Source organism: Culex pipiens, chromosome 2, assembly GCF_016801865.2.
Source record: "Culex pipiens pallens isolate TS chromosome 2, TS_CPP_V2, whole genome shotgun sequence".
Lineage (NCBI taxonomy): Eukaryota > Metazoa > Arthropoda > Insecta > Diptera > Culicidae > Culex > Culex pipiens.
Window position 1 is genome coordinate 52,046,897 of NC_068938.1, and position 24,128 is coordinate 52,071,024.

Here is a 24,128-nt window from a genome sequence, read left to right on the forward strand (position 1 = left end):
GAATTCACTTCGAGTTGATTGGCACATTATTGATCTGTTATCTTTCATGGGTGCGTTTTAGCAGCATTGGAATCCAGTTGAGAGGATCGTTGGAAAATTTAAGTGCGGATTACAAATTGAGCAAACTCCTAAAAAAAATGAAGTTTTGGGTTCTTACCATTTTGCTACATCTTCTGAAATGAAAACTTCCTGTTCTTACGATATTTGAAATTGTAAATTTTGCAAAATGTCATGAACTTCAAAACCCGACTTGACACACATACAGGTAAGATAGAGCCTTCCTAAATTTTCCGAGGAATCCAACAAAAATAGTTGGTCTCGTATTTTTAGTATTTTTAGTTTTTATTTGAAAAATGTTAGGCAAAATTTTTGAAGCTTCACCCAAACGGCGGTCGCATGATTGTGATTGCATGGCGGCATGAAAGTGTATCAGAATCTGCATGAAATCTGTCCTCATACATTTTTTGCGATGTAGAGGTATGACAGTTCTGCCCGTTACCGACAATTATCGACATTACCGACGGCTGATTGATTTTATTGCAGAAAAAAATCGCAACAGAACGAGGATTGAACCATCAACTTCTTGGTTGTTGATCCGACACGCTACCACCGCGCCATGGACGTTTGATGAATTGTGAGGGACAGAGCACGAACATATTGTACTCCTTGGAGTGTTGCTCGGGGACGTGCCAGCATAGGGGGAAGGCGTCTCTATTTTTAGACCACGTTTTCCACTTTTTCTCCATCGAAACCGACTACTTTATCGACTTCATTTTGCTGGGCGAGATAGGACGCCGTCTATTTTTAGACGATGACTCAGCACTTTTCCACTCTTGCACTTAAAAAAAAACAGGTGGCAGCACGATGTAACGCCACGTCCCTATTATATGTGTTGGTGAGAACGGCAGATCACTGACATGTTTACACGCGGGCAAAATTGAGCTATGAGCTTGCTGCAAAACCTGTTACATTGTTACATGTTGTTACAAATGTTACATTTTCTGTAGCAAATCCACTGTTGCAGATTTAGAGCTATATATTTCCTTTGGGTGTTCAAACTATTGTTATTCAAAAGCCAAACTAATCACCTTTCATTTGTGGCTAAGAGATTCCAAATCAGTTAAAATTGCATGAAGTTATAATTTTTGAAAACAATTTTTTTTTTGCGAAAATCGACGAAAATGGCAATTTTTAGAGCACCCGACAAATAATCATATATTTTAATTTAAAAATGCTAAAGAGCAGTTCACTATTTTGAGAAAAAAAAACTACATCAGAAGTTAATGAAAAAAATACCTAAAAGTTAACAAGATTGTGACAAAATGTTGTTACGGCTCTCATCTCGTTATCTCGTTGTTCGCTCAACTTATTCCTAAATACAGCGTATTTAAAAATTGTCTAAAACATTTTTTTTTCTCGTAAATCCCATTTTGGACCAGCCTTGAGCACGCTGTATATTTTTTTAGAGCAAGTAATACGCACTCTCTTTGGCAAGGTCTTCCGAAATCATGTCTGGACTGACATCAGCTTTTAAACAATAAATGTATTTTTAAAATTTGTTGTGTATCGTTCTAATATCCTCCAATTTATTCAAACCCCAGAAATGCTCATGCCTGGTGGTGTGAACAAGTACGTCACCAAATCACGTCGCTATAAAAATATTTTACGACCATTTTATCATAGCAGCATCGTTCCTCACAAAAGTTCAAGATGACACCCCGGCTGGCGAAAATTCACACGCAAATTAGGTCATTATTCTTTGCAGGTATAACCCTCGTGCGCAGGTCGTGAATCATCTTTGGCACGTCCTATTGAACCGATGCCGCAGCTGTGGCTTGATTTACAGCCGGGGCAGGTTCTAATCCGGTGTGGATGGCGCATAATTAATGGTTGACAAATTTTGAATTTTGGAAAATTGAACGCACGTCCACAGTCGATGCTAACGAGCCAATCAATCTTTTCTGGGGTTTTGATATGGTGATTTCTTTAATGTTACTAAAGTTGCACAGTTTTGTGGTAATTTGAGGGATTTGCATTAAGATCCAATTTGTTGGATGCTACTGCAGTGTGATGAGAGTGTAGCTATTAAATGAAATGAGAAACAATTTCGTTGACAGTGCTAGCGCCAAAATTGCAAAGATGTTTCGCCACACTTCATAAAAACTTGATTAGCCAAACGATTATCCGATGACATCCACCCGGCTCGCGAAGCGTGCCAGCTAAACATAAATTTGACTTTGATAGCGCTTAATCCAATAAACTCGCGAAATATTTCGTGGGATTAGACGCGTGAAGGCCGTGCAGGATTTGGACGGGAAGTTTTCAGAACAATTTGGCCGCACCTAAAAGCGACCTTCGCAAGACCACCCACGGTGATTGAGCATTGAATGAAAATTTGCATCGGAGTGCCTCGATTTTTTACTTGCAGTGTTGAAAACTGTTAGATTTTGGTCACTTTATGGAAAATTTTCACCAATACATATTTCCAATCTTTCAAATTATTTATTTTTGCCTTAATCAGGGGACTTTTGTTTGACAAAAAACTTAACTTCGATAATATTTTGATTTTTTTTACGGCATCGAAACTGCAATGATGTACAGTCCAAACTCGATTATCCGAAGACTTTGGAAACACTTCACTTCGGATAATCGAATCACAAAAAAACATATTTTTCGTTGTTTCATTTATGTTTGTCGAGCCTAAGAAACCTCTGAACTACTTTAAAGTAATTCTGAATCAGTATTTTTGAATCGAAGAAGGCGGCCAAAATGGCGGTGATGAAATATTGAGAAAATGAATTTGGTTATTTAATAGCAAAGCAATCATTCAAATGTCACTAAAATGGGGCCGTAGAACTCGAATTTGATATTGAAAAAAATAAAAATTTCCTAAAAAATTAAGACTGAAATTTGAAAAAAAAAATTGTCCCATGCAAACCATCGGATAGTCAAAACATCGGAAAATCGAGTCTTAACTGTTATTTTTGACTGTGCATTTGTTTTTTTTTTTGCAAATTAGTCCAGAAATTAGTTTTTTTTTCTGAAAAGATAATGATAAGTTGCTCTTGGAAAATGCCACACATTTTTGGTATGGATCAAAATCGTTAAGATTATCGTTTCTCATGGCATCACCAATCGGAAAGCACAATATTATACTGGAATTTTTGAAGATTAATTCAGGTGTGTAGCAAGAATTTTTAGCAAATTTTAAAAATTTAATCAATGGAAACATTTTTGCCTAAAACTTTATCATACATCACCATGTGTGTTCTTAAGATTAGTGTCTTATCTTACTATGATAAAACATTTTTGATTGCACCGTTTTTATAAAGCAGTCATATCAATATCAAAACTTATGCTTTCAAACAATTCGCGTCAACGTGCAAACTTATTTAAATTTTGTTTCACAGTGCTGTCGGTGGCTTTTACACCGCTTCAAGTTAATGTAATAAAATGAACAACTCCAACAAATCGTCACATTTATTCATCTTTGATACCATACGATTTGACTAAAATAAATATTTGCATGCCATTTGTGGCAAACAACTCTACCCCTTACAACGCCTAAAAATGCTTGATTTGAAAATTTTGCATTAAATTCCTATCCTTTCGGCCACTAGGCGAGGCCACGGCTGCTGCTGCTACCAACAAACTCCTAATATCGACGCTCAGAAAAAAATAACACCAGAAACCTCGGCGATGTTACTGACGATCGGCAGCTTCGTAATGGCTTAACTTTTGCCTCAACGACTCCACTTCCAGCTGACATTGATGAAGTTGCTGCTCGATTGATGCGGCTTTCGTTGTTGATAACGAGATCGTCGATCTGGCCGTCGAAGCCGTCGTCGTTGACCGGGGTGTGGTCGATGGTTCCGTGGTTGGTCGCTGGGCCAGCGTGATTCTGGTTTGCTTTTCTGGAATTTTCGTTGCGATTTGCTCGCCACTTCCTGTCGTTACGGAGAACGTTCTGCTCTCGAGGGGAACCACCTTGATTTGTTTGGAGGATTCACTGAGTTGGTGTTTGGCGACTGGCGGCAGGTATTCCTTGGATGGCTTCGGCACCGGCAGGTATCCTAGTCCTGGGAAGTTGGAAGCCCGAGGATCCGTCCCCGTTGCGGATGAGGTTTTCTTGATCTGCTGCGACGACGCTCCGTAGTTTAGCTCCGGGTAGGGCGTTCCGTACTCGGTGTACACCGACGGCTTCCGGATGTCGAACTCGGTCGTCTTGAACGGACCCCTCACCGTGGTATCGCTGCAAGTTTTGGAATACTGTTCTAGCAAGCGCAGGCAAGACTCATTCAATGGTCTTTGCACGTACGCGTACAGTCCAGATGCGTCGGACGGGGGATTACGGAACGGCTCGTGGCCACCCTCGTAATTGCCGAAACCGCCGTCGTACGGGACGTGCACGTGGATGTACCGGCCGCGATCGCCATCGTCGTAGTGGACGTAGCGGTAGCGGTCCACATCATCTACATAATCACCTGCAAGAGGCAAAAACTGTTAAAGCGCATGTTGATCTGAACTTGAAGAGACAAGAAGCCAGTTCCACCCAAAAATATAAAGCACTGTGTTTTTCTCGTGATTAATGGTTTCCTGTTTGAGGTCAAATTTGTGGTTTAGATTCAAGCTAATGATGCGGCAACGGAAATGCTGGAATTTGAATTTTCTGTATTTTGACTCTGTAAGCATTATCACAGACAATATTTATCGTGTTTGATAACCTTCCTTGGGCGTCCTCCCAATCCGATAACGATAAAACAGTAGAGATATTACCAATTATACCTACGACGTGCCAATCAGAGTTGCCAATTTCATGTTTGTTGTGGTGTTGTGCATGTATGTGTGTGTGCGTTCTGCCAATTGAGGGAGTGTGCGCTGCTCCGGTGCGTTGGATTAGTACCGAGTGCGGTTCGTTACCTTACCTGAGGTTGTGTGCGTGTATTTTCCGTGGTTTCCGTATCCGTACTTCTTCTTGTCATATTTGCCATTTTCTGGGGCGGCGCTGGACTGTCGAATGGTGTTCAGAGCCAACATCATGTGGATAACCTAAAAAAAACAAGTTAGTTTTTTATTACTATTATTTTTTTTTTTTTTGAAGGAATTGCATTTATTGTTTGACTCTAAACAAGAAAAAAAAAGCTGAATATGAATTATAGTTAAAGTTGGTCACCTTTAACACGGTAAATTATATCATCATGAGACATTGCTACTGTTCCATGTCATTAATAGACGAAGCAATCAAATGTACTCAAGAATGATCGTATTAGTTCAAATGTCATGCTTGGGCAATTAATTCAATCAAATTACTGCGTGATTGAAACTAAAACGTAAAAATTAATCCGTGAAATTAATTTCTAATTTCAAAAAATAAACCTTGAAAATATTGTTGATTAATTAAATTAAAAGATTAAAGTTTTCAGTCCATGGTTTCAAATGCCAATATTATTTTGTATGTTATCAAAGTCCCTTGGTCGGTCAAATAATCTTCATGGATTTGGCGCAAATATCGACCATCAGCCTATTTTTGCTATTGAAACGACAACGTGTAATAAGATTTTGCAGAACCACAACAATTGAAACAATTAAGCAGGTAAACCAGTCTCACTATATTTCAACAAACTTTCTTCTTTCTACATTGTTGTAGTAATGCCAATTGATGTATGCTTAGGATACTAAAAAAAAGTCTAGTAATCGAGTTTACCGAGAACAATCTTTAACATTAGATGTATTTAGGGATCAACTTGAACAAAAAGGTCTAACTCTGAAGATTGTTACAGATTTTCTCAAAAGTCCAAAATGTCATTAAAAAACTTATGGCCAAATAAGAGCTTGCAGAGTAACTTTTTGTTTGCCCTGGCCATGATACAGACTCCTGTTCGATTTGGCGCTGGTAGCTAAAGAATTTGAACACGATTTTGAAAATTATATTAGTCCTACAAAACGACCAATTCAATAATATCAAATTCTCAATGACGAAACATGTTTGAACTATGTCTCTTCACAGCAATACTTGATTCTTCAAACATTTCCTAAGCATTCGTCATTTGCTCAGCATCCTAACATTTTATGTTCCAACAATCCACACAGATCTTCACAAACGACCAAGACAGCAAATTGCACTGATGCTCAACTGCGATAAGAACCAATATCATAACTAGTCGAAATCACCACATTTCTCACGTTGTCTCAGCTCAGTACTCCCACCTCCTTGACACGATCCACCTAAACAGTCCTAGAATCCAAGGATTCTAGTCGGCACTTGCCATTAGCAACACAACATTTTCACCCAAACTCCCGTTCTCGACACTCTGCTACATGTTGCCGGTACTAATCCTCAGATCGTCAGCAGAGACGCCCACCCCGCATTTGCATTCTAAGCTGTCCATATTTTCACTTGCCTCGTAAAATAAATCTCCTCGCGAGGAATCTTTCACCATTTTAAAGCAGTTTTTGCACTTTTCCTCTCCTTAGACCAGTGTGTGCTCAATCTGGCCACTACTAATCCGTCCGGAATGTCGAACCCCGGGCGTCAACCACTCCCCGGGGGACACCTCTGGCATTCCCGCGAGATCCTGCGGGAGTATAAATCAGCCAAAGTTATTAGGGTTGACTCACCAGCGGTGTCGCTGCCGTTGAGAATTTCATCGTTGCAAGTTCTGAGTACTCTCTGCTACCGGACGACCCTGCCGAGGACGTTTCCGTCTGAATTCTGTAGTAATTTCAATCAAACTAAACTGAGTTTGCTGCAAAAGTCTCATTAAATAGTACCTGCAAGGGGAGGCCCTGCTGCTGTCCCTGGCGCGTGACGTCACAGATTGATCCGACCGTTGGCAACTTGGCGGCGAGGAGTAAAAGTCTCGTCGGTAATTGTAGCTGAAAATATCGGAATGCATTAAATGCTCGTTTTACGATGGGAGATTCACGCATTGTTTGCTCGGGGCGCGGGCGGTTGCGGCAGGGGTTTCGGACACGGATTTCACGAAGTCGTTCACTGCCGTAAAGAACGTAAATTTGGTGCGGGGAACCGTGCGGGGTAGAGGGTTTGGATTTTTGGGAAGGATATTGCGTAACTTATTGAAATCATTTTTAAAGATCATTGTGTTTTCTTTCTATTAGGAGCTGTTTTGCATGTTCTTTTAAAACTTTTAACTGTACTTTTTTAAAACCCCACCGTTATTCTGTGCCTTGACTTATCTGAACTACATTGCTTTTACAGGTTAAGAGTACTTCTTTTTCACACAATTTCATAACACATATTTTTCAAAATATTTGCCCGTTAGCTTTGAGTGTAGTCGATTAGCATTTTAAATAAAAAAAAGAAAATTGAGACAATTTTTTTGCAATAGAATGCTCGAATTATTACAACAGATTATCCTTACCATTAAAACATAAAGCTTTCAGAACTTACAAATATTCAATCATGATTTTTTAATCATTATGCCGGCTCGAAAAAATAGAGGGTAAATTATTTTCAAGAAACTTCAAAATTTCAAAAGATATCAGCAATCATCAGAAATCAATTAAAAATGCATTCCTCTGCGTTTATAATAATTTTTAGCATGATCCGATCTTATTCAAAAATAATTTGTCATCTTTTAGAGGTCAACTTTGGCTGTGTTTTTTAGATAGGAAAAATGTCATGATGATAGAATAGGCCAAATTATACCAAAAACAAACATAAACTATACAAGATAAATGCAAATTAAAATACAAATATTGAAACAAGAAAAACATGAAACAAAAGAAGTAGCGTTTTTCGTGGAACACAAGTTGCTCAAAATGACCTACTGAACACGGGTAAAATAAAAATATTCATAAAAAAATTTGGGCAGTAAAGGGTTAAAAAAAAGTATAAAAAGTTAAAAAATAGGTATAAAAGTTTATTTTAGTCCCATTATTTGGAATTCGAGGTCCAAATGAGTCTTAAGATGATTCAATTGCACTTTGAGTCGAAATTTTGAATTTTATTTTATTGGCAGAAAATTTACTAAGTGGTCACAAAAAGTGTTTTCAGATCTTCAAATTTGATACTTGATATTTCAATGACCTATCCAACGATGTATAAACTAATGGTATTTGATATAATATCCATACATTTATTAGATTCAAGGTGTTAAAATTATATTTTTACGTGAAATTTACCATCGCTATGGTTGCTAATACTGTTTTTAAGAAAAAAAAACATGGTTTATATTAAGTTAACATGGTTTATATGCTTTTGAATAAAACACATATAATTTTTTGGTAAAATTGTAAAAAATCTAAATTTTGCCTGAAATTCGATAAAACTTGATTTGTTTACAAAATTATCAATTCATGTTGCATTTTATGCTGAATTCGAAACACGAATCAAAAGTTTTCACGTTTTATATGAAATTTGTTTTACTGAAAATGCCTATAATTTGAAACTTTTTTTTAAATTATATTTCAAAAACACATAATATTTATTATTTACACCATCCGAAAATGCATTCCATTTTCCGATTCGAAATCACGTTCATTGAGAAAATCATGACACTTTGAGAATATTTAAATAATGCTGTGATCAACATTTTCTTAATTATAGTTAATTAACTTTTTAAACTTTTCAAAATTTTATCAAAACTTCTACTTGAATAACTTTGAACACTTCTCTGTCATGTCAGTATGATTCCGTATAAATTTAATTTGTACTCTTCATGTTGCGGAAAAATCTCAAACCTATCTAAGTCACCCCGGTTTACGATACATATTTTCAAATTACTTATTACATCTTCAAACAGTTTAGCTAAACAAATATCAATCAAATTATTCAAGCTAAATCCCATCCCAACCTACGGTACCCACTAAGAAGGGGCACCAATCGGAGGACCCAAAAAAGAATGCACCACTGCAGTCTGGTCGATCACCAACGCCGGTAGTGCCGGAGTCCTTTTTCGGTCAGATCTTTATTGATTTTGACCATGTCGGTCGGACGGCCGGTCGGTCGATCGACGGTTCATGTAACGCTGGCAAGGCCGCTCCGGCAGTTATCAATTTTTGGCGGCCACTAGAGCCCAGCGTTCGGACGTCGATCAGATCTTTGACTTTTTGGTGGGAGAAAGCTCGCTCGAAATCAATTAAGCAGTAGTCACACGCAAGTAATGATGGCGTCTACAGAATCATTTTCCTCCACCACGCTGTGATGATTTATGACCATCGTGAAGTGACATAAATTTCCCTCCACGATGCACTTAAGCTGCGAGTCGTACAAGAAAGCTCTCGAGCTTTTATTGGTTTCCGATTTGCATCTCATGGTAGTTCGATCCTGACGGTCGTCGGTCCGGTTTAAGTGAGACGTGTGAATGTTTTATAGTTTGGTCGAGGGTTACACCGTGAAGACACCTCACAAATCGAGGATGACTACCCCCTCGGAGAGGCTCACCCCGAAAACAAACCATCGGCGAACTCTGCTGACTGATTTTATGGGCCAAATTATCGTTGAACCGTTGTGGGCGGACTCGACCTTAAGAAAATGGTCTTTTTGATATGAATGGTATGGGGACGGTCCATTGTGGGTAAGATTAAGATCACCACGAAATTTATGCGTTTGAAAATTGTTTTAGATGGTGCTGGAATAAACCAGCCAGAATTGATGAGTAAGTCGATTTCACGGGTTGGGATGCGGCAGTTATTACATCGTAAATTCAAATAAGGTAGTGAAAAGTAACTAAGATATTATTTATTGAAATAATTACAAAGTTCAAGATGATCAACATAAATATCAACGGTCATCTTCATTCCTCAGTAGAAATTTATTACTCTTTTGAGTGCATATATTTTTGGAATATGAATCAGAAAGCTTATTTCAATAAATTTACTTAAATTATACTTATACGACTTTTTATTTCTGTTTTCGAGTTCATGCAGTATGCTGACTCAAGTATGTAAACTCATTCATAATTAACAATTCATCACAATAAATAAACAAAGTTAAGGATTTCTACAAAATCTAGCAATGTTTGAAGACAAAACTCTTACAAAAAAAAAATCTCTTGTTAGCGTGTAAGAAAAAAAGTAATCAAATCTACATAAATTCCACATAAAGACCTAAGTTCAAACATTTTTTTCATTGAACAATATGGCCTTAAAAATGTCTATAAGATAAGATTTCAGATTGTCAAAATCTAAAACTTATAGGATTGGTTTTTAAATACCTTCTCCAAGAATAACAAAAATCATTAAAATTTAGATCATGCTGTCTATCGAATATCTCTATGTTTCACTCAAGTACCTTGCACATCACACTGTGTTGCCAGATCTTTTGAATGCTTATTAATAGTAATTGATGAAATTGGGAATTTTTAGCAAAATCATAAAAAAATCATTCTAACTGCTTTAAGAAACCATTCAAATTTCCCAGTAATTTTGAGTTTTGACCCAGAAGGAGGGTAACCGTATAAATTAGAGCAACACATGTCTCATGGTGAGAAACATTGGAAAGTGATAAACATTGAATAAAGAAGATAATTAGCGAAAAAATTGTGCACTGTATTCCGCCGGGGAATACAGTGCACAATTTTTTCGCTAATTATCTTCTTTATTCAATGTTTATCACTTTCCAATGTTTCTCACCATGAGACATGTGTTGCTTTTTACGAGCGTTTTATTCCAGCTTCACTTAAATTTTGAATATTTTCCTGGTTTGTGGAGTTAAAGGATTCGAATTCCGGATTCTGAGATTTAGTTACTCCAACTGCCTTTCAAAAAGAACTGACTCCGCCGAATCCAACAAAAACTCCGACTATGACAAATGATGTAGAGAAGGAGAACATCTTGAGCCGAGTACATATTTCTAATGAACAAATCTAAATAGCTGCGTGATGCTTAATACATTTGCCTATTTTTCTCATTTCGTCGCAGTCGAGCTAACTTGTCGTACGTCGATTTTGGGCCAAATTGAATTAAGAAAGCCATTTTGTGCAGCTCACAATGCCTCATCTTTTGACCTACCCAAAATTCGATTTCAATTCTGAGATATTCAATAAAAACCGAAAAATGTCGTCTCGTGCTAACTTGACACACTCTGAAAATTGCTGTAAGTGCGACAACAGGCCAAAGAGGTTTCAGATCAGAATGCGTTTGACACACGTACATGCCCGACTACCGTGAACGTTCGTAATTATCACTCGGGATCTCAGCAACCAAATTCAAACAAATTTCAGGAAAATGCACAGAAATAAAACGTGTTTGTTATTGTTTACATAGCGTGCTCTATTTTCGTTTATTCAAGGTCAAACACTAACACGCGTTTTTCTCGGAACGTCAAAAAGCTACAAACGACAATATAGCACGACAGCGTCGATTTGATACATTGATCATTTCGCTTTTTTTGCATTTAGTTGAAAATCAAAATACAGTCCAGACTTGGTTATCCAAAGGTCTTGTCAAAAGTTCACTTCGGGTAATAACCCCTAAACTACTTTAAAGTGATTTAGTAATTTTAAACCCAAAATGGCGGTGATGAAATATTAAAAAAAAATGCATTTTATAATTCAATAGTCAACTATTTAGATTTAACTAAAAAGTTAAACTAAATCTAGAACAAACTGATTCCAGCCTTTCGAGTCGTCGCTTAAAAATATCGTTGCTGTGCAATCCTTACCACGTGGATACCGTTTTGGAAAATTGTGCTTTGTGAAAATTGCCCATACAAAAAAAAAATCTTTTTTATTGAACGAGGATGATCTCAAAACCCCGCATTCTTGAAGTTTCCGCGTTGTTAATGAATAGCCTTCTACGGTTATTTGTTTTTTTTTTCATATTTAAACAAACCTAGGAAAGTTTAATATTACGGTCATACTTTTGTAAAAATATTCCTAAAAACAATTTAGTTTATATCTAAGTTATTATCATTCGGGAAAATGGAACTTTCGGGGAAATATCCATTCGGGTATGTGTAAATTCGGGAAAACGACAGTTTGGTAAAATGGCCATTCAGGTAAATGACATTCGGGGATATGGAATTTTCGGGAAAATGATTTTCGGGGATGTGGAAATTTCGGGAAAATGATTTTCGGGGAAATGGCACTTTCGGGGAAATGATTTTCGGGAATGTGGAATTTTCGGGGAAATGATTTTCGGGGATATGGGATTCGGGAATGTGGGATTCGGGAATAAGGGATAAAACCAATTCTCACAGAGTATGATGATAAGACATCGTTAATTGATTTGACTTTTAAAAAGTAGAGCTATTTTTCATCTCTCACTTTTTGCTTAGAAAAAATCTAGAACCAAAATTAACTTTTTAAATATCTAGCATATTGTATTTAAAGAGTTGATGAAAATATTAAAATATCCATTTAAGAAACACAAAATTTATGCCTAAAATTTTGAAACTTGGAATTTTGGACTCACTACAGTTTATTTTCCTACAACTTAATTTTTCTCACAAACCGTGATTCACACTGACTCTACGCAGAAGTCACTTGACAACTGACAAGAGCGCAAACGCATCCTAGTTCATCACTCAACCATCACCGCCGATTCATTAGAAATTCCAACTTCATTCGATCATCCCTTTTCTAACCCCATATACACAGTTAAAAAAGTACATTTTACATCTTGAAATATGTAGCCCATCAGTATGGGAAACCTACTTGACCGAAATGTCAAGCTCATATATGCGTTTATCCTTACAGCTTTTCATCGGTCTGATGGCCGAGTGGGCTAAGGCGCCAGTCCTTACTGTTGGTGCTGGGTTTGAATCCCGTCGGTTGCAACTTTTTTTTATGTTTGCTAAAAATGTACATGCAGTGTGTAATATTAAGTGTTTATTTTGACGAAGGTGATGTGCATGCTTTCGCATGCGATTTTACCATCGGATTTTTTGCTGTGTAGTGGTACACATCCGCATAGTTTGAAGAACTTTCCCTGAGAAAACGCGATCGTGAGCAGCTGGCTCAGCTTTCAGTCGGTTTGCTGAACTGCTGACACGAAAGTACGCAGGGAGGGTGATATCGAATTGAAAAAAGCTCGCATGCTAAGCTTTCAACTGTTATATTCGGAGGGAGGAAAAGCTCAGACTCTTCGAAAAGAAGGTGTGGTGGATACTGCCGTACAGTTGTTCGAATGGGGGGAGTTTTAAAAGCTCGGTTACGTTCATTTGGGCTGACTTGCCAGATAGGCCAGCAGCTTCTCGATCGCCGGTGGAACCTTGGGGATGTGATCGCCCTGCGGTATGAAACCGTTGGAGTCTGCGACGTAATCCACGCGGTACAGTTGGCCATCGTCCCCGACGTACTCGTAGAACCCGGTCGAACGCAGTCCCTCGGAACCGTTGCCATCGGGTTCGATTCGGCCGGACTCTTCTGCGTTGATACCGTTTTGGGTTTCGAAGCTGTAAATTTTGTGAGGATGAATTGTCGGAGCATAAATAATTTGATTAAGGAATATAACTTACATGTATTGATAGCCATCTTTGCGAACATTGTGCTCCAATCGGATAATTTTCCATCCATCAGCATCATATGGTTTGGGAGGAGCGGTTCTCACCTGAGCCCGCTGGGCAAGAACTGGAATCGGAGTGGTTGGAACAAAAGTCGGAGGAGCTGTTGGTGCGGAAGTAGCCGGTGCTCCGGCGCCAGATCCTTGGTTACTGGCGCCAGATCCTCGGTTACCAGACCCAGATCCAGAGGGTCCTTCCAAATGGCTGTATTTTCCAGGTCCCGCTCCAGATGGACCCTCGATATGCGTATACTTTCCGGCACCAGCTCCCGATGGACCGTCAACGTGCACATATTTTCCGTCGTTCCGTGGGACATAACGTCCATCACTAGCCCCCGAGTATCGCCCATCAGCCCGAGCAACGTATCTTCCCTGGTTGGCGTTCCGATACTGGTTGAACGGATCGTACGGACGATACGGCCTATACCTGGTTGTAAATGGCCTCGCCGTAGTCGTGGTAACCGGAGGTCGATACTTTCCGTCGTTCTGGGCCACCACGCACAGGGCACTAACCAGCACCACTACCACCTGCAATCAAAATCACTGTTTAGTACTCCCACCCTGGCCAATCGATCAACCTGTAAATCCTCACCGTAACCAGATTCATCCTGGTCGCAAGTTCACTGCACTGTACTAACAACAGCCAGCCAAGGGAGTCGCCACAATTAAAGTCACCTCTAATCACTAGTCAAACTGTTAATAATTCCCGCTGGAATTGGCTTTTCTTTTATATACCCGACCCAGCTGGCAATTGCCGGGGGACAACTAGTTACTACAGTTAAAGTACTGTCGTATAGTACTAGAAGTTCTAACCCCTAACGGATGTCTACTTTCCATCGTTTGTCGAGAGAGATGTCACCTCCGTCATTTTTCAACGCAAAATATGATTGAACCGTGGTGATCAAAGTGAGTGGTTTAGTGGAAGCTGGGTGCCCGATTGAAGCTTTCCCATCTTGTACAAAAAAGGATCCCGAGAATAAATTGATAACAGGTAGAATGTAATCATATACTACAAATACCAGTTAAAAGTTTTTTAATTTTCTTTTTTATCTTTTAAAATGTTATGGTTCACATTTTCAACTATATTTGTGCGTAATGCACAACAAAAAATCGCATTCAAAATTTACACTAGAAAAATGTATTCAGCTGTGTTCAGAGGTTGCGAATGCTACCATACATTTTTGTATTTTTTTATCATTAGATCCTTGACATTCTATCTTAAAAGTCATTTGTTTAGCAATTTTAAGAGTTAAATCTTACATAATTTCTAAGATCGAGTTATTTTCACTCGTAGATTTCAGCGAAACCATTCTAAGATTTGCATAGTAATATCTGTTGGCTATTTCAAGCTATGGCAACAAGACTGTAAACAAATATGATTTAAAAGCTAAGACGGCAAGCTGTTCAGATGTCAAGCTGTGGGTGTGCTGCTGGACAAAGTAGCACTTCAGTAGTGTTCCGAATGCTTAGCTTTAACGTAGTCCAAAAATTCTAAGAGTTGAGGAAGTGCTGTGATTTTCTTGTAGTCAAAAAACATTTACGCTAAATCTATCATGCTCGTCAATTTATTCCAAATTTACGTTGTCTAATGCCAGCATTGATTTATTTTATCGGCTACTGGTTGAATTTTGCGACGCAAATTACAATAAACTGCGCTTTTTCACGAAAGCATACTATTATGGTGCGATTTTTGATGCCATAAAATCGCCGGAATATGACCCGTGAAAAATTAAAATACCAGAAAATCAGGTTCGTCGTGACCAATTTCACCCCCGATCCATGCTAGGCGTCAGATAGCAACAGCGGGCTCGAAGTTTAGCTCTGGGATGGCTTTATTAACATAATTCTACCTCTCAACAGAAAATTTGTAGAGACGATGACGAAGAAGCTCAAGAAAGTGGTGGCATGGCAGGCGACGCGCGCCAGCTCTTCAAGGACAATTCTTGCCACCGGGGGCAGGCAAGGCAGATCAGCCCGGTTTGTGTCAGCAGAAGAATATTTTTTATGAATCTTATTAACTCATCGATTGGCAGCAAAATGAAGGCTGTCATCAGTGTTTCGTCATCGCTTAGTTGGATCGATTAAATTATTACCGTCGTAACGATGGCTTAAATGGCAAACTGATTCATGATTTTTTTTAATGTAATAAGACAAATACAAAATTAACTTTAAGTTTTTTCAACAGGCTTCCTCTCCTTTGATATTTTTAACCAATAAGGCCGTTCCAAATATTACCCCCCCCCCCCCCTTTCTTCAAAATCGGTCTGACAGAATTTATCAATTATGAATTCGTTCATAAGGTGTAATTTTTTTTTAAATGCCATTGTTTTTCATTTGAGAATTCGACCGGTTTCATGCATTTTTGTGTATTCATTATTTGTCCAAAGAAAATTGGTACGTAAATGTTCGAAATATGTATCTTTAGGAGGAATTTGTGAATTGATGTCTCGAGAAAAGTTGTAAGTGTTCATGAAAATTATAAGAAAAAGGCACCCAGAATTTTTTATGCCGATTTTTAATTAAGTTATTCTCAAAAATAAGTTTCCTACAATCCATTTTTTTTTAAATTTATTGGGCAAAAACCCTCAACTTTTTAGTCACAGACAGCGATGGAATAATCATCATCAAAAGAAAATCATTGGACGTTCATGAAGAGAAAAAATCTGAAGGGAGCACGGCTCTTCTCTCTCGCGCACGAAAGATCGGTAAAAGGAATCTAAAAAAATCATCATCTTGATTATTCGGTGGAATATCTTTTTCACTACTACACTAGCAAGTGTAACGTCACACGTCGAAATATGACCTGTCACATTTTGTAGATGGGCAATGTGTGTAAACAAAGTGAAATAAATATTTTTATGTGGTGCTGTCAAGGAAATTCACAAAAAATCATCAGCAGATTGATTTTCTTGGAGAAGTTCGGGAACAATTTTCTTTTCCGTGATTTGCCTCCTCTCTCTTTCGCAGGTGAAGAAAGTTCGCAAGCGAAATTGTTTTTTTTGCGATTATTCCATCCCTGGTCACAGATTAGTACGGATCAAAATTTCGCCGCAAAGTTATGATACTCAAAAGTTTAATTTTAACTAAAAATATCATTTTTTTTATTTTAAAAAAACAGTGCCCATGAGTGTCCAGTGGACTCTGTTCACCTAAAAAAAAATATAAGTTCAGAAAATGTTCTTTAATTTTTTCTATGAAACATTGAAGATTGGTGAAACAAAGCATAACAAATAGAGCGTCCAATAATAATTCCCGGGAATTCCTGGGATTTCACTAAAAAAAATATTTTCCGTTTTCCGGAAAATTTCTAAATTTTCTCGGGAATTCCCGAAGTTTAAGCGAAAGTATACATTTTCTTAACTTTTGGTACATTTTTTTAACTTACAAAAAAATAATGAAAAAACTAAATTGTATTTTATTAAATTCAAAAAACTGTTCTTTTTGAATTTCGTCGGAAAATTTCATGCCAAGATTTATTTCAGATGATATTAATTTTTGAAGCATTCACAACTAGGAATAGATCTTGTTTTTTTGTTGGGCAACAAAAATTACGATATCATGAAATGAAAATAAACTGTAAAAATTTTGATAAGCTTTTTAAACGAACATTCCAGTTAAATCATTTGAAAATTAAGCCAAGATCAAAATTATTTTTTTTATGTTTTGTTTACCATGACGAAATTGGAAGAAAATTTAATTGGTATCGTTAAATGTCTCTAAGAGGATTTTTGCTAGAAGAATTAGGTTAATTTGTTTAAAAGTGTTCGAGAAATTGCAGTTGAAAGTAAAAAAATGATAGAGCACTAGAGCTACCAAGGGCATAAGGTTTAAATCTGAAACTACTACTACTACTGAACAACTATTTTCTCGATGAAAATTCTTTAAACCGAAGTTTTTCATTAGGCCGAATCATTAAAAAATCATTAAAAAACAACTTCGTATTATATATCATAAGTGCCCAAAAGATGCAAACATATTTCAAATACTCGCTCCAAACACTTGAAAACTTTGAGTTGTGAATACATAAAAATTGTATTTCAAGTATAGCAGATTTTTAAGTGGCAGTGCGTGGCCGAATGGGTACGCTGTCCGCTTTGTAAGTGGATGATTCTGGGTTCGATTCCCATCTGCTCCAACCTTCCATCGGATGAGGAAGTAAAATGTCGGTCCTGGCCTTGGTTGTTAGGCCGTAAAGTCATTCCAGGTGTAGGAGTCGTCTCCATGCCATAAGTACAAACAACACACCAAACCAACCTACTCCGGTGGAATCGCTGGCGGCGGTTAGACTCGCAATCCAAAGGTCGTCAGTTCAAACACTGGGGTGGACGGTTCCTTGGAGTAGAAAGAGGTTTGGGTGCTTTCCCCATTCAAGCCTTCGGACTCCTAGGTTCGAGCAGAAACTTGTAATAGAGACCACAAAAGACCCGGGGGTCGTTAATGTGGATGGTTTGATTTTTTTTTTTGCTGTAGAACCAATAACATTATTTTTATAAAGTTGCAATCCAGAAATTAATATTCGCCCTCGAAGCCCATTACTATACTTGAACAATTCCGCACCAAAAGCCATGTCTCCAGATTACGTAACTTACAACCATCGACATCATCCCGCAAAACATGCCAACGCTCGAACGATACCACAAACCGGTCCCACAAGCCAGCAAAGCGTCTTTCAAAGTCAAGTTCACAGCCTCCACGCCGGTTTGGCGCTGCTTTTCTTTGACGTAACTTCAACGAAAGTAAAAGTACTTCCAGCGATGGGAAATGTGGACCGCTGGTGGCACGATTTCCGTAGCCAGAGTAGGGCAACCGAAAGTGAGAGTGAATTTCTCTGCTGAAGGGGCTTTGGACGGGTTGAATGGAGGGTAAAATTGTTTGATTAGGTTTTCGTTGGATTTATTACGTATTATGTGTGGGCTCGATACCGACTAGGTGGTTGAAGCTTAATTTAAGACTTAACTAACAAATAGCCTAACCAATTTAATGGCCAATTTACTGCTGCGAAGATTGCGCCGCCAGGATTCGGAGCGCTTTCTCAATCAGCACTGGAATTGGTGGTGGCGTCGGCAGGTGATCACCCTGGGGCTGGAATCCGTTCTCGTCGGCCACGTACTGCAGCGAGATCTTGTTACCCTCGGGATCGGTGTACGAGAAGCGACCTTGGGCAACCTGCGGAACAAAACCGAACGATTAGTCACTTTCTTAAACACTTCCTCCGTAACGATGTTCCTACCTGAGCTTGTTCCTCGCCGAGGTTCTTCAGGGCTCCCTGCTCTTCGTGGGCGATTCCATTGGACGTTTCGTACGCGTACTGGTAAGATCCGTCAACGTTCACCTCGGCATCATGTCGCAGCACGGTGGCATCCTTATCGGCCAACACGGCACCGATCAGTCCCACAACCAGAACACAAACAATCTGCAATCAAAAACACGAACGAAAATTTGAGTCACAATTTCTGCACAAATCGTTCTTAGTCCATTCAGAACACTCTTCACTCTTACTCCCATCATTAATCGCACTCACTTGTTTCATTTTCACCGTGGATGTTTTAGAGATTTGATTCTAGAAACAAACAAAAAATCAAGCAACTAATCGAGAACGAAGAAGCCACACGAATCACACAGTATCCAATGCGTAGAGAGCAGCGTGTCTAACTGTCGATTTCCCCAAGAACAGACTATTTATATCGGAAGAAGCTTCGACACGAAGAAGTGGCTAGACAAAACGACATCTCGACGCCTTTTTGAAAATTTTCGGCTGTTCGGGACTGTTTGTTTGCTCGTTTGGGTGCTGCTGCTGCTGATGCGATATGGTTTTATCGGGAAAGACCTCGACGGGCGACAAGCGACGAAGCACGCGCTCGCTGAGAGAAGTAAGCGGGTTGGTGTTTTGTTAAACCGAGATGATGCTACCACGCGAATTCACCTACTTTGTATTTTCATGTTTTTTTTTCAGATAAAGAATAAATTAATTACTAAAGAAAAATTTATCATAAAGAAAAATTCGGCAAAGGTTTCTTTCGATTTTTAATAATTTTTATTTTATTTTTATCTGCAAAAAAGAAATTTTTGAGACTTTCACAGGAATGTTTTAAGGGACAAAAACCCGTAACTTCTGGCAATAGAGAATAACTAACTTAATCCAACTATGTGGTAGGTACCTTCCTTACTCTTAACTAAAAATGGATGACACAAAATATCTTAAAATTATATTCATCTGAATAATTAAATCAATGGACTCTATCTAGATTGATTGATATGATAACCAACAGGGCCACAAGGATGACCTATGTAGCAGTTGCCTAGAATTACAGTGGCTCAGACTTAAAGGGAGCATCTTCAAATTACTGCCGTATGAAGGGCCAAAAGGGGGTGGTTGGACGCGAACAAGCAAAATCACTCACGGTGTCCTCAGGGGAAGAGAATCTCCTTCCGACAGTCACCTCCAATAACTCCGAAAAAAGTCTGACAAAGCTGAAAAACAGGGCTCGCACCCTGTTGGGGGCCTAAAAGGGCGCGGCAGACAGCTGGAGACTGACAGAGGTCAATAGATGTAGTAATTGGACAATCCTTAAGAATTGTACAATTAATAAACTATTTCCCCCTTGTGACGTACACACTACGAAAAAAACGTGTAATTTTGGGTCAAATTAGATGCACATAACTGGAGCATCAAATTACACGTAAAGCTGGGTCAAATTAAACGTAATGTTACACGACTCAATCAATATCGATGGTCGTGTAAAATTACATTAATCGTAATTTTGGTGGCAAAATATTCTAATTGGGATCATACCATTCTTATTGGACGACATAAAACATGTTTATATATTTGTTTAAAAATCAATACGTTTTTATTGCATCACTTCATAATTAATCACTAAATTTTCACTCATGGTCCAAAATTGTCTTCCTTGTAGCTTTTCTACGATTTTCACCGAAATTGCTCCACTATCCTCACAGCCTTTGTTGTTCCACCAGCAATCTTCCGGCATGCAATTTGTTCCGTGTTTGCCATCCCGCTGAAGATGGCCGGTTCAGTTCACTCCGGGAACATCTCAGCTACATAGAAGCGGCTTGAACCGTATTTTGCCTCACGTTCCATGAAGTCCGCTACCTAAACAAAAACAACACGGAAAATGACAAACAATATCACCTTAAGAAAGATTAAACTTACCTCTATCGGAAATGTGATTGCTTTTATCCAAAACTGTAGCAGATTCCGATCAGTAAGGAGGAAAAATTGAACAAAATCTGGACAAACATTATTTTCTCAGCGACGTTAAACCTGGCTGACGTTTTGACGTTTCCTCATTCTGACAAACGTGTAGCGGCCAAGGTGCGTGAAATCGGGTGTTATTTGATGTAACATTACATTAAATTTGACGCTCCAATTATGTGCATCAGATAAGGCGTAAAATTAGACTACTATTGATGTAATGTTGGGTTTCGCGCGATGAAAAAGAATACCAATGGGAATTTCATTGATTTACGTCAAAATAAACCCAATATTACATTGATAATACGTTTACATGATTTAATAATAGGTTTTATCAAAGATTACGTCAAATGTAATATTCTAAATTTTTTAGTGTGTAGTTCTGGTCTTCCACTATCCACATCCAGTCTCCGCCATTACAGCATACTGTCCACTGCCCTGATGCTCCCTTCCAAATCCCCGGCTTTGATTCTAACTACTGAAGAAAAGAGAAATAGATGAGGAAAGGTCAATGCGGATGGAGAGCAAATCGAGCTCAGTATCCCCTCTCAAAGACTGGTAGTAAGTGTGAAAAAGACAGTGAAAATATGAAGAAGGGCAGAAAAATTAAAAGATAGTATGTCAATGCGGATGGTTCGATGATCCCCTCACAATGACAAAAAAGAGACAGATGATAGGGAGAGGAAAAGAAGAAAAGAAAATCAGGAATAAGAAATAGTCAATGCAGATGAATAGCAAACTAAGCTCAATATTCTTCACAAGTTTAATACTTAAAATACTTAAAATACTTTAAATTTTTTAAATACTTAAAATCCTATAAATACTTAAAATCCTTGAAATACTTTAAATACTTTAAATACTTTAAATACTTTAAATACTTTAAATACTTTAAATACTTTAAATACTTTAAATACTTTAAATACTTTAAATACTTTAAATACTTTAAATACTTTAAATACTTTAAATACATTAAATACTTTAAATACTTTAAATACTTTAAATACTTTAAATACTTTAAATACTTTAAATACTTTAAATACTTTAAATACTTTAAATACTTTAAATACTTTAAATACTTTAAATACTTTAAATACTTTAAATACTTTAAATACTTTAAATACTTTCAATACTTTAAATACTTTAAATACTTTAAATACTTTAAATACTTTAAATACTTTAAATACTTTAAATACTTTAAATACTTTAAATACTTTAAATACTTTAAATACTTTAGATACTTTAAATACTTTAAATACTTTAAATACTTTAAATACTTTAAATACTTAAAATACTTAAAATACTTCAAATACTTTAAATACTTTAAATACTTTAAATACTTTAAATACTTTAAATACTTTAAATACTTTAAATACTTTAAATACTTTAAATACTTTAAATACTTTAAATACTTTAAATACTTTAAATACTTTAAATACTTTAAATACTTTAAATACTTTAAATACTTTAAATACTTTAAATACTTTAAATACTTTAAATACTTTAAATACTTTAAATACTTTAAATACTTCAAATACTTTGAATACTTCAAATACTTTAAACACTTTAAATACTTCAAATATTTTAAATCCTTAAAGACTTTAAATACTCTAAATACTATAAATAGTTTCAAAACTTATAATACTCAAAATACTTCAAATACTTTATATTCTTTGAATACTGTGAATGCATTGAATGCTTTAAATACATTAAAATTTTTGAATATTATAAATATTGTAGGTACTTAACATACTTCTGAAACTTTCAATACTTAAATCAATGGACTCTATCTAGAGCGCAGAAAACATGGTTTCGGTATGAAGCCAATTTAGTCTAACTAATATTGAGCATAAAAAATTAAATCAATATCAGTGGTCATGACTAGAAACAGGATTGCCAGATCTTCAAACTTTTAGACTCATTAGAAAGGAATTTAGATTAACTACACAGAAAAAAATGATAATTATATTTATCAGGAAATGGTAACAGCTCTTGTGTAAAAATAATGATTAATTTTACTTCAGAAAATTATAAATTTTCATCAGTTTTTGATGAATATCATCAGGTTTATATTTTTACATATTTTTTCATGCAATATTACTCAAAAAAAGAGGTAATATTTAACCTACCAAATTTTCAACATTCCAAATTAAACTTTTTTTCTGTGTTTCAAATAGTAGATCCAGACCTTATTTTCATTGCTATACCTAAAATCCGGCATCAAAATTCTAGTATCCGATTCTCAACTTCTTACTTTTTTGGTTAAATTTAATCGGAATTTTTTATTTTAAATTAAATAAATTCAATATTTTCCCATCACCAGGCTTAATTTCAAATTTGAGCTCATTCTGACCACGGGAACCCCTTCTTCTAATCGATTGAAATTCATTTTTGAAATAAAAATCTGTTTGGAAATGGTTCTACTATTATTCATTTCGAACTGAACGATAAAGTAGTAAACCTTACGAAGGGAAAAAAAGTATTTTTCAATCAATAAAATTTCTGCCAAAATTTAACTCGTTTCAACATTTAAGAATTAAAAACAATACTTTTCCCTAAGAAAACTTCTGCAAACAAATCGAACACTGTTTCCAACATCCCGGCTCACATAAATTTCGGCTTCGGGTCAACAAAGAGCAACCGATTGCGCCTAACAACAGCGTTCTGCCTCAGCTCGTGTTAGCATTAATTTCGCATTTCTGAAAATACGTCTTACTATATTTCACCGCGGTACGATTCCTACAACTCCACAAAAGTAGCCAGAACAGGATCGTCTGGTTTTTAAGCACGGAAAAAAAATATTGAAGCTTTTATGAAATTCATGACATTTTATAATGCGAAGCGAGGCATTTTGTTATTTTTAAATTTTAAAATTTAATTTTAAATTTCTAAAAAAAAAATCAGAATTTTCTTTCCGTTCACCAATCGCTAAAGTTATGAATGATGAAACTCATTAGCGATTCAGGGTGTCTTCTCCACACAGTCCATTCATTCTGGCGGAACCGTGTCAACTTCTAAGCTCCGGCTTCGACTGTTTGATGCTGGGTGACAAATCTTTCTGATATTTGGAGAGCAAATGCGTTGGTATGACGTCTAATTTGGACACTTCCGTAAGCGGAGAATTTCAAATATCTCTGTAATGATTGGAGGTGTCGGATGGCGATGCGTGGCGCCAGCAGTTTTGGAATTCTATTGATTTTCTACGTTGGTAGCGCCAGAATCGATCCGGATCTTGACGCGGCCACGGTGTTGGCATATGGTTTTGATGGAGCGACTTACCTTGGTATTAACATTTTTATTGATGTGTTATTTATGGGTAGCCTTTATGGTCGAAATCAATCAGGAGGAGGTTCCTGGGCTGGTTGCTAACGGAAGGCACCTGAGCTTGCTGGTTTCTTTATCATTCGGGTAAGAATGCGTGACCAATGGCCCTTTTTGACATAAACTC

General features: G+C 37.1%; 3 protein-coding genes across 5 annotated transcripts; all 3 read right to left on the minus strand.

Annotated features, from left to right (window-relative positions):
• Positions 1-3,462: 3,462 nt before the first annotated feature.
• LOC120419846 (uncharacterized) lies at positions 3,463-6,915 on the minus strand. Of its 3 annotated transcripts, XM_039582683.2 has the most exons (5): positions 6,772-6,915; positions 6,619-6,712; positions 4,926-5,049; positions 4,319-4,484; positions 3,463-4,252 (listed from the first exon to the last, which is right to left on the minus strand). In XM_039582683.2, the coding sequence occupies exons 1-5, from the start codon at positions 6,894-6,896 to the stop codon at positions 3,703-3,705; spliced, it is 1,059 nt and encodes a 352-aa protein (XP_039438617.1). In that variant the 5' UTR covers positions 6,897-6,915; the 3' UTR covers positions 3,463-3,702. The 3 variants fall into 3 exon arrangements, with proteins under 3 accessions (XP_039438617.1, XP_039438616.1, XP_039438618.1); XM_039582682.2 differs by having other exon boundaries at positions 3,463-4,484; positions 6,772-6,912; XM_039582684.2 differs by lacking the exon at positions 6,772-6,915 and having other exon boundaries at positions 3,463-4,484; positions 6,619-6,731.
• A 6,089-nt stretch (positions 6,916-13,004) lies between these two features.
• On the minus strand, positions 13,005-14,217 carry LOC120419855 (larval cuticle protein LCP-30-like). Its single transcript, XM_039582692.1, has 3 exons — positions 14,060-14,217; positions 13,424-13,995; positions 13,005-13,360 (listed from the first exon to the last, which is right to left on the minus strand). Exons 1-3 carry the CDS (start codon positions 14,072-14,074, stop codon positions 13,123-13,125), a joined length of 825 nt encoding a protein of 274 aa, XP_039438626.1. The 5' UTR covers positions 14,075-14,217; the 3' UTR covers positions 13,005-13,122.
• A 4,103-nt stretch (positions 14,218-18,320) lies between these two features.
• LOC120419838 (endocuticle structural glycoprotein SgAbd-2-like) lies at positions 18,321-19,196 on the minus strand. The gene is made up of 3 exons (XM_039582674.2): positions 18,989-19,196; positions 18,698-18,880; positions 18,321-18,633 (listed from the first exon to the last, which is right to left on the minus strand). The coding sequence occupies exons 1-3, from the start codon at positions 18,995-18,997 to the stop codon at positions 18,457-18,459; spliced, it is 369 nt and encodes a 122-aa protein (XP_039438608.1). The 5' UTR covers positions 18,998-19,196; the 3' UTR covers positions 18,321-18,456.
• Positions 19,197-24,128: the final 4,932 nt, after the last annotated feature.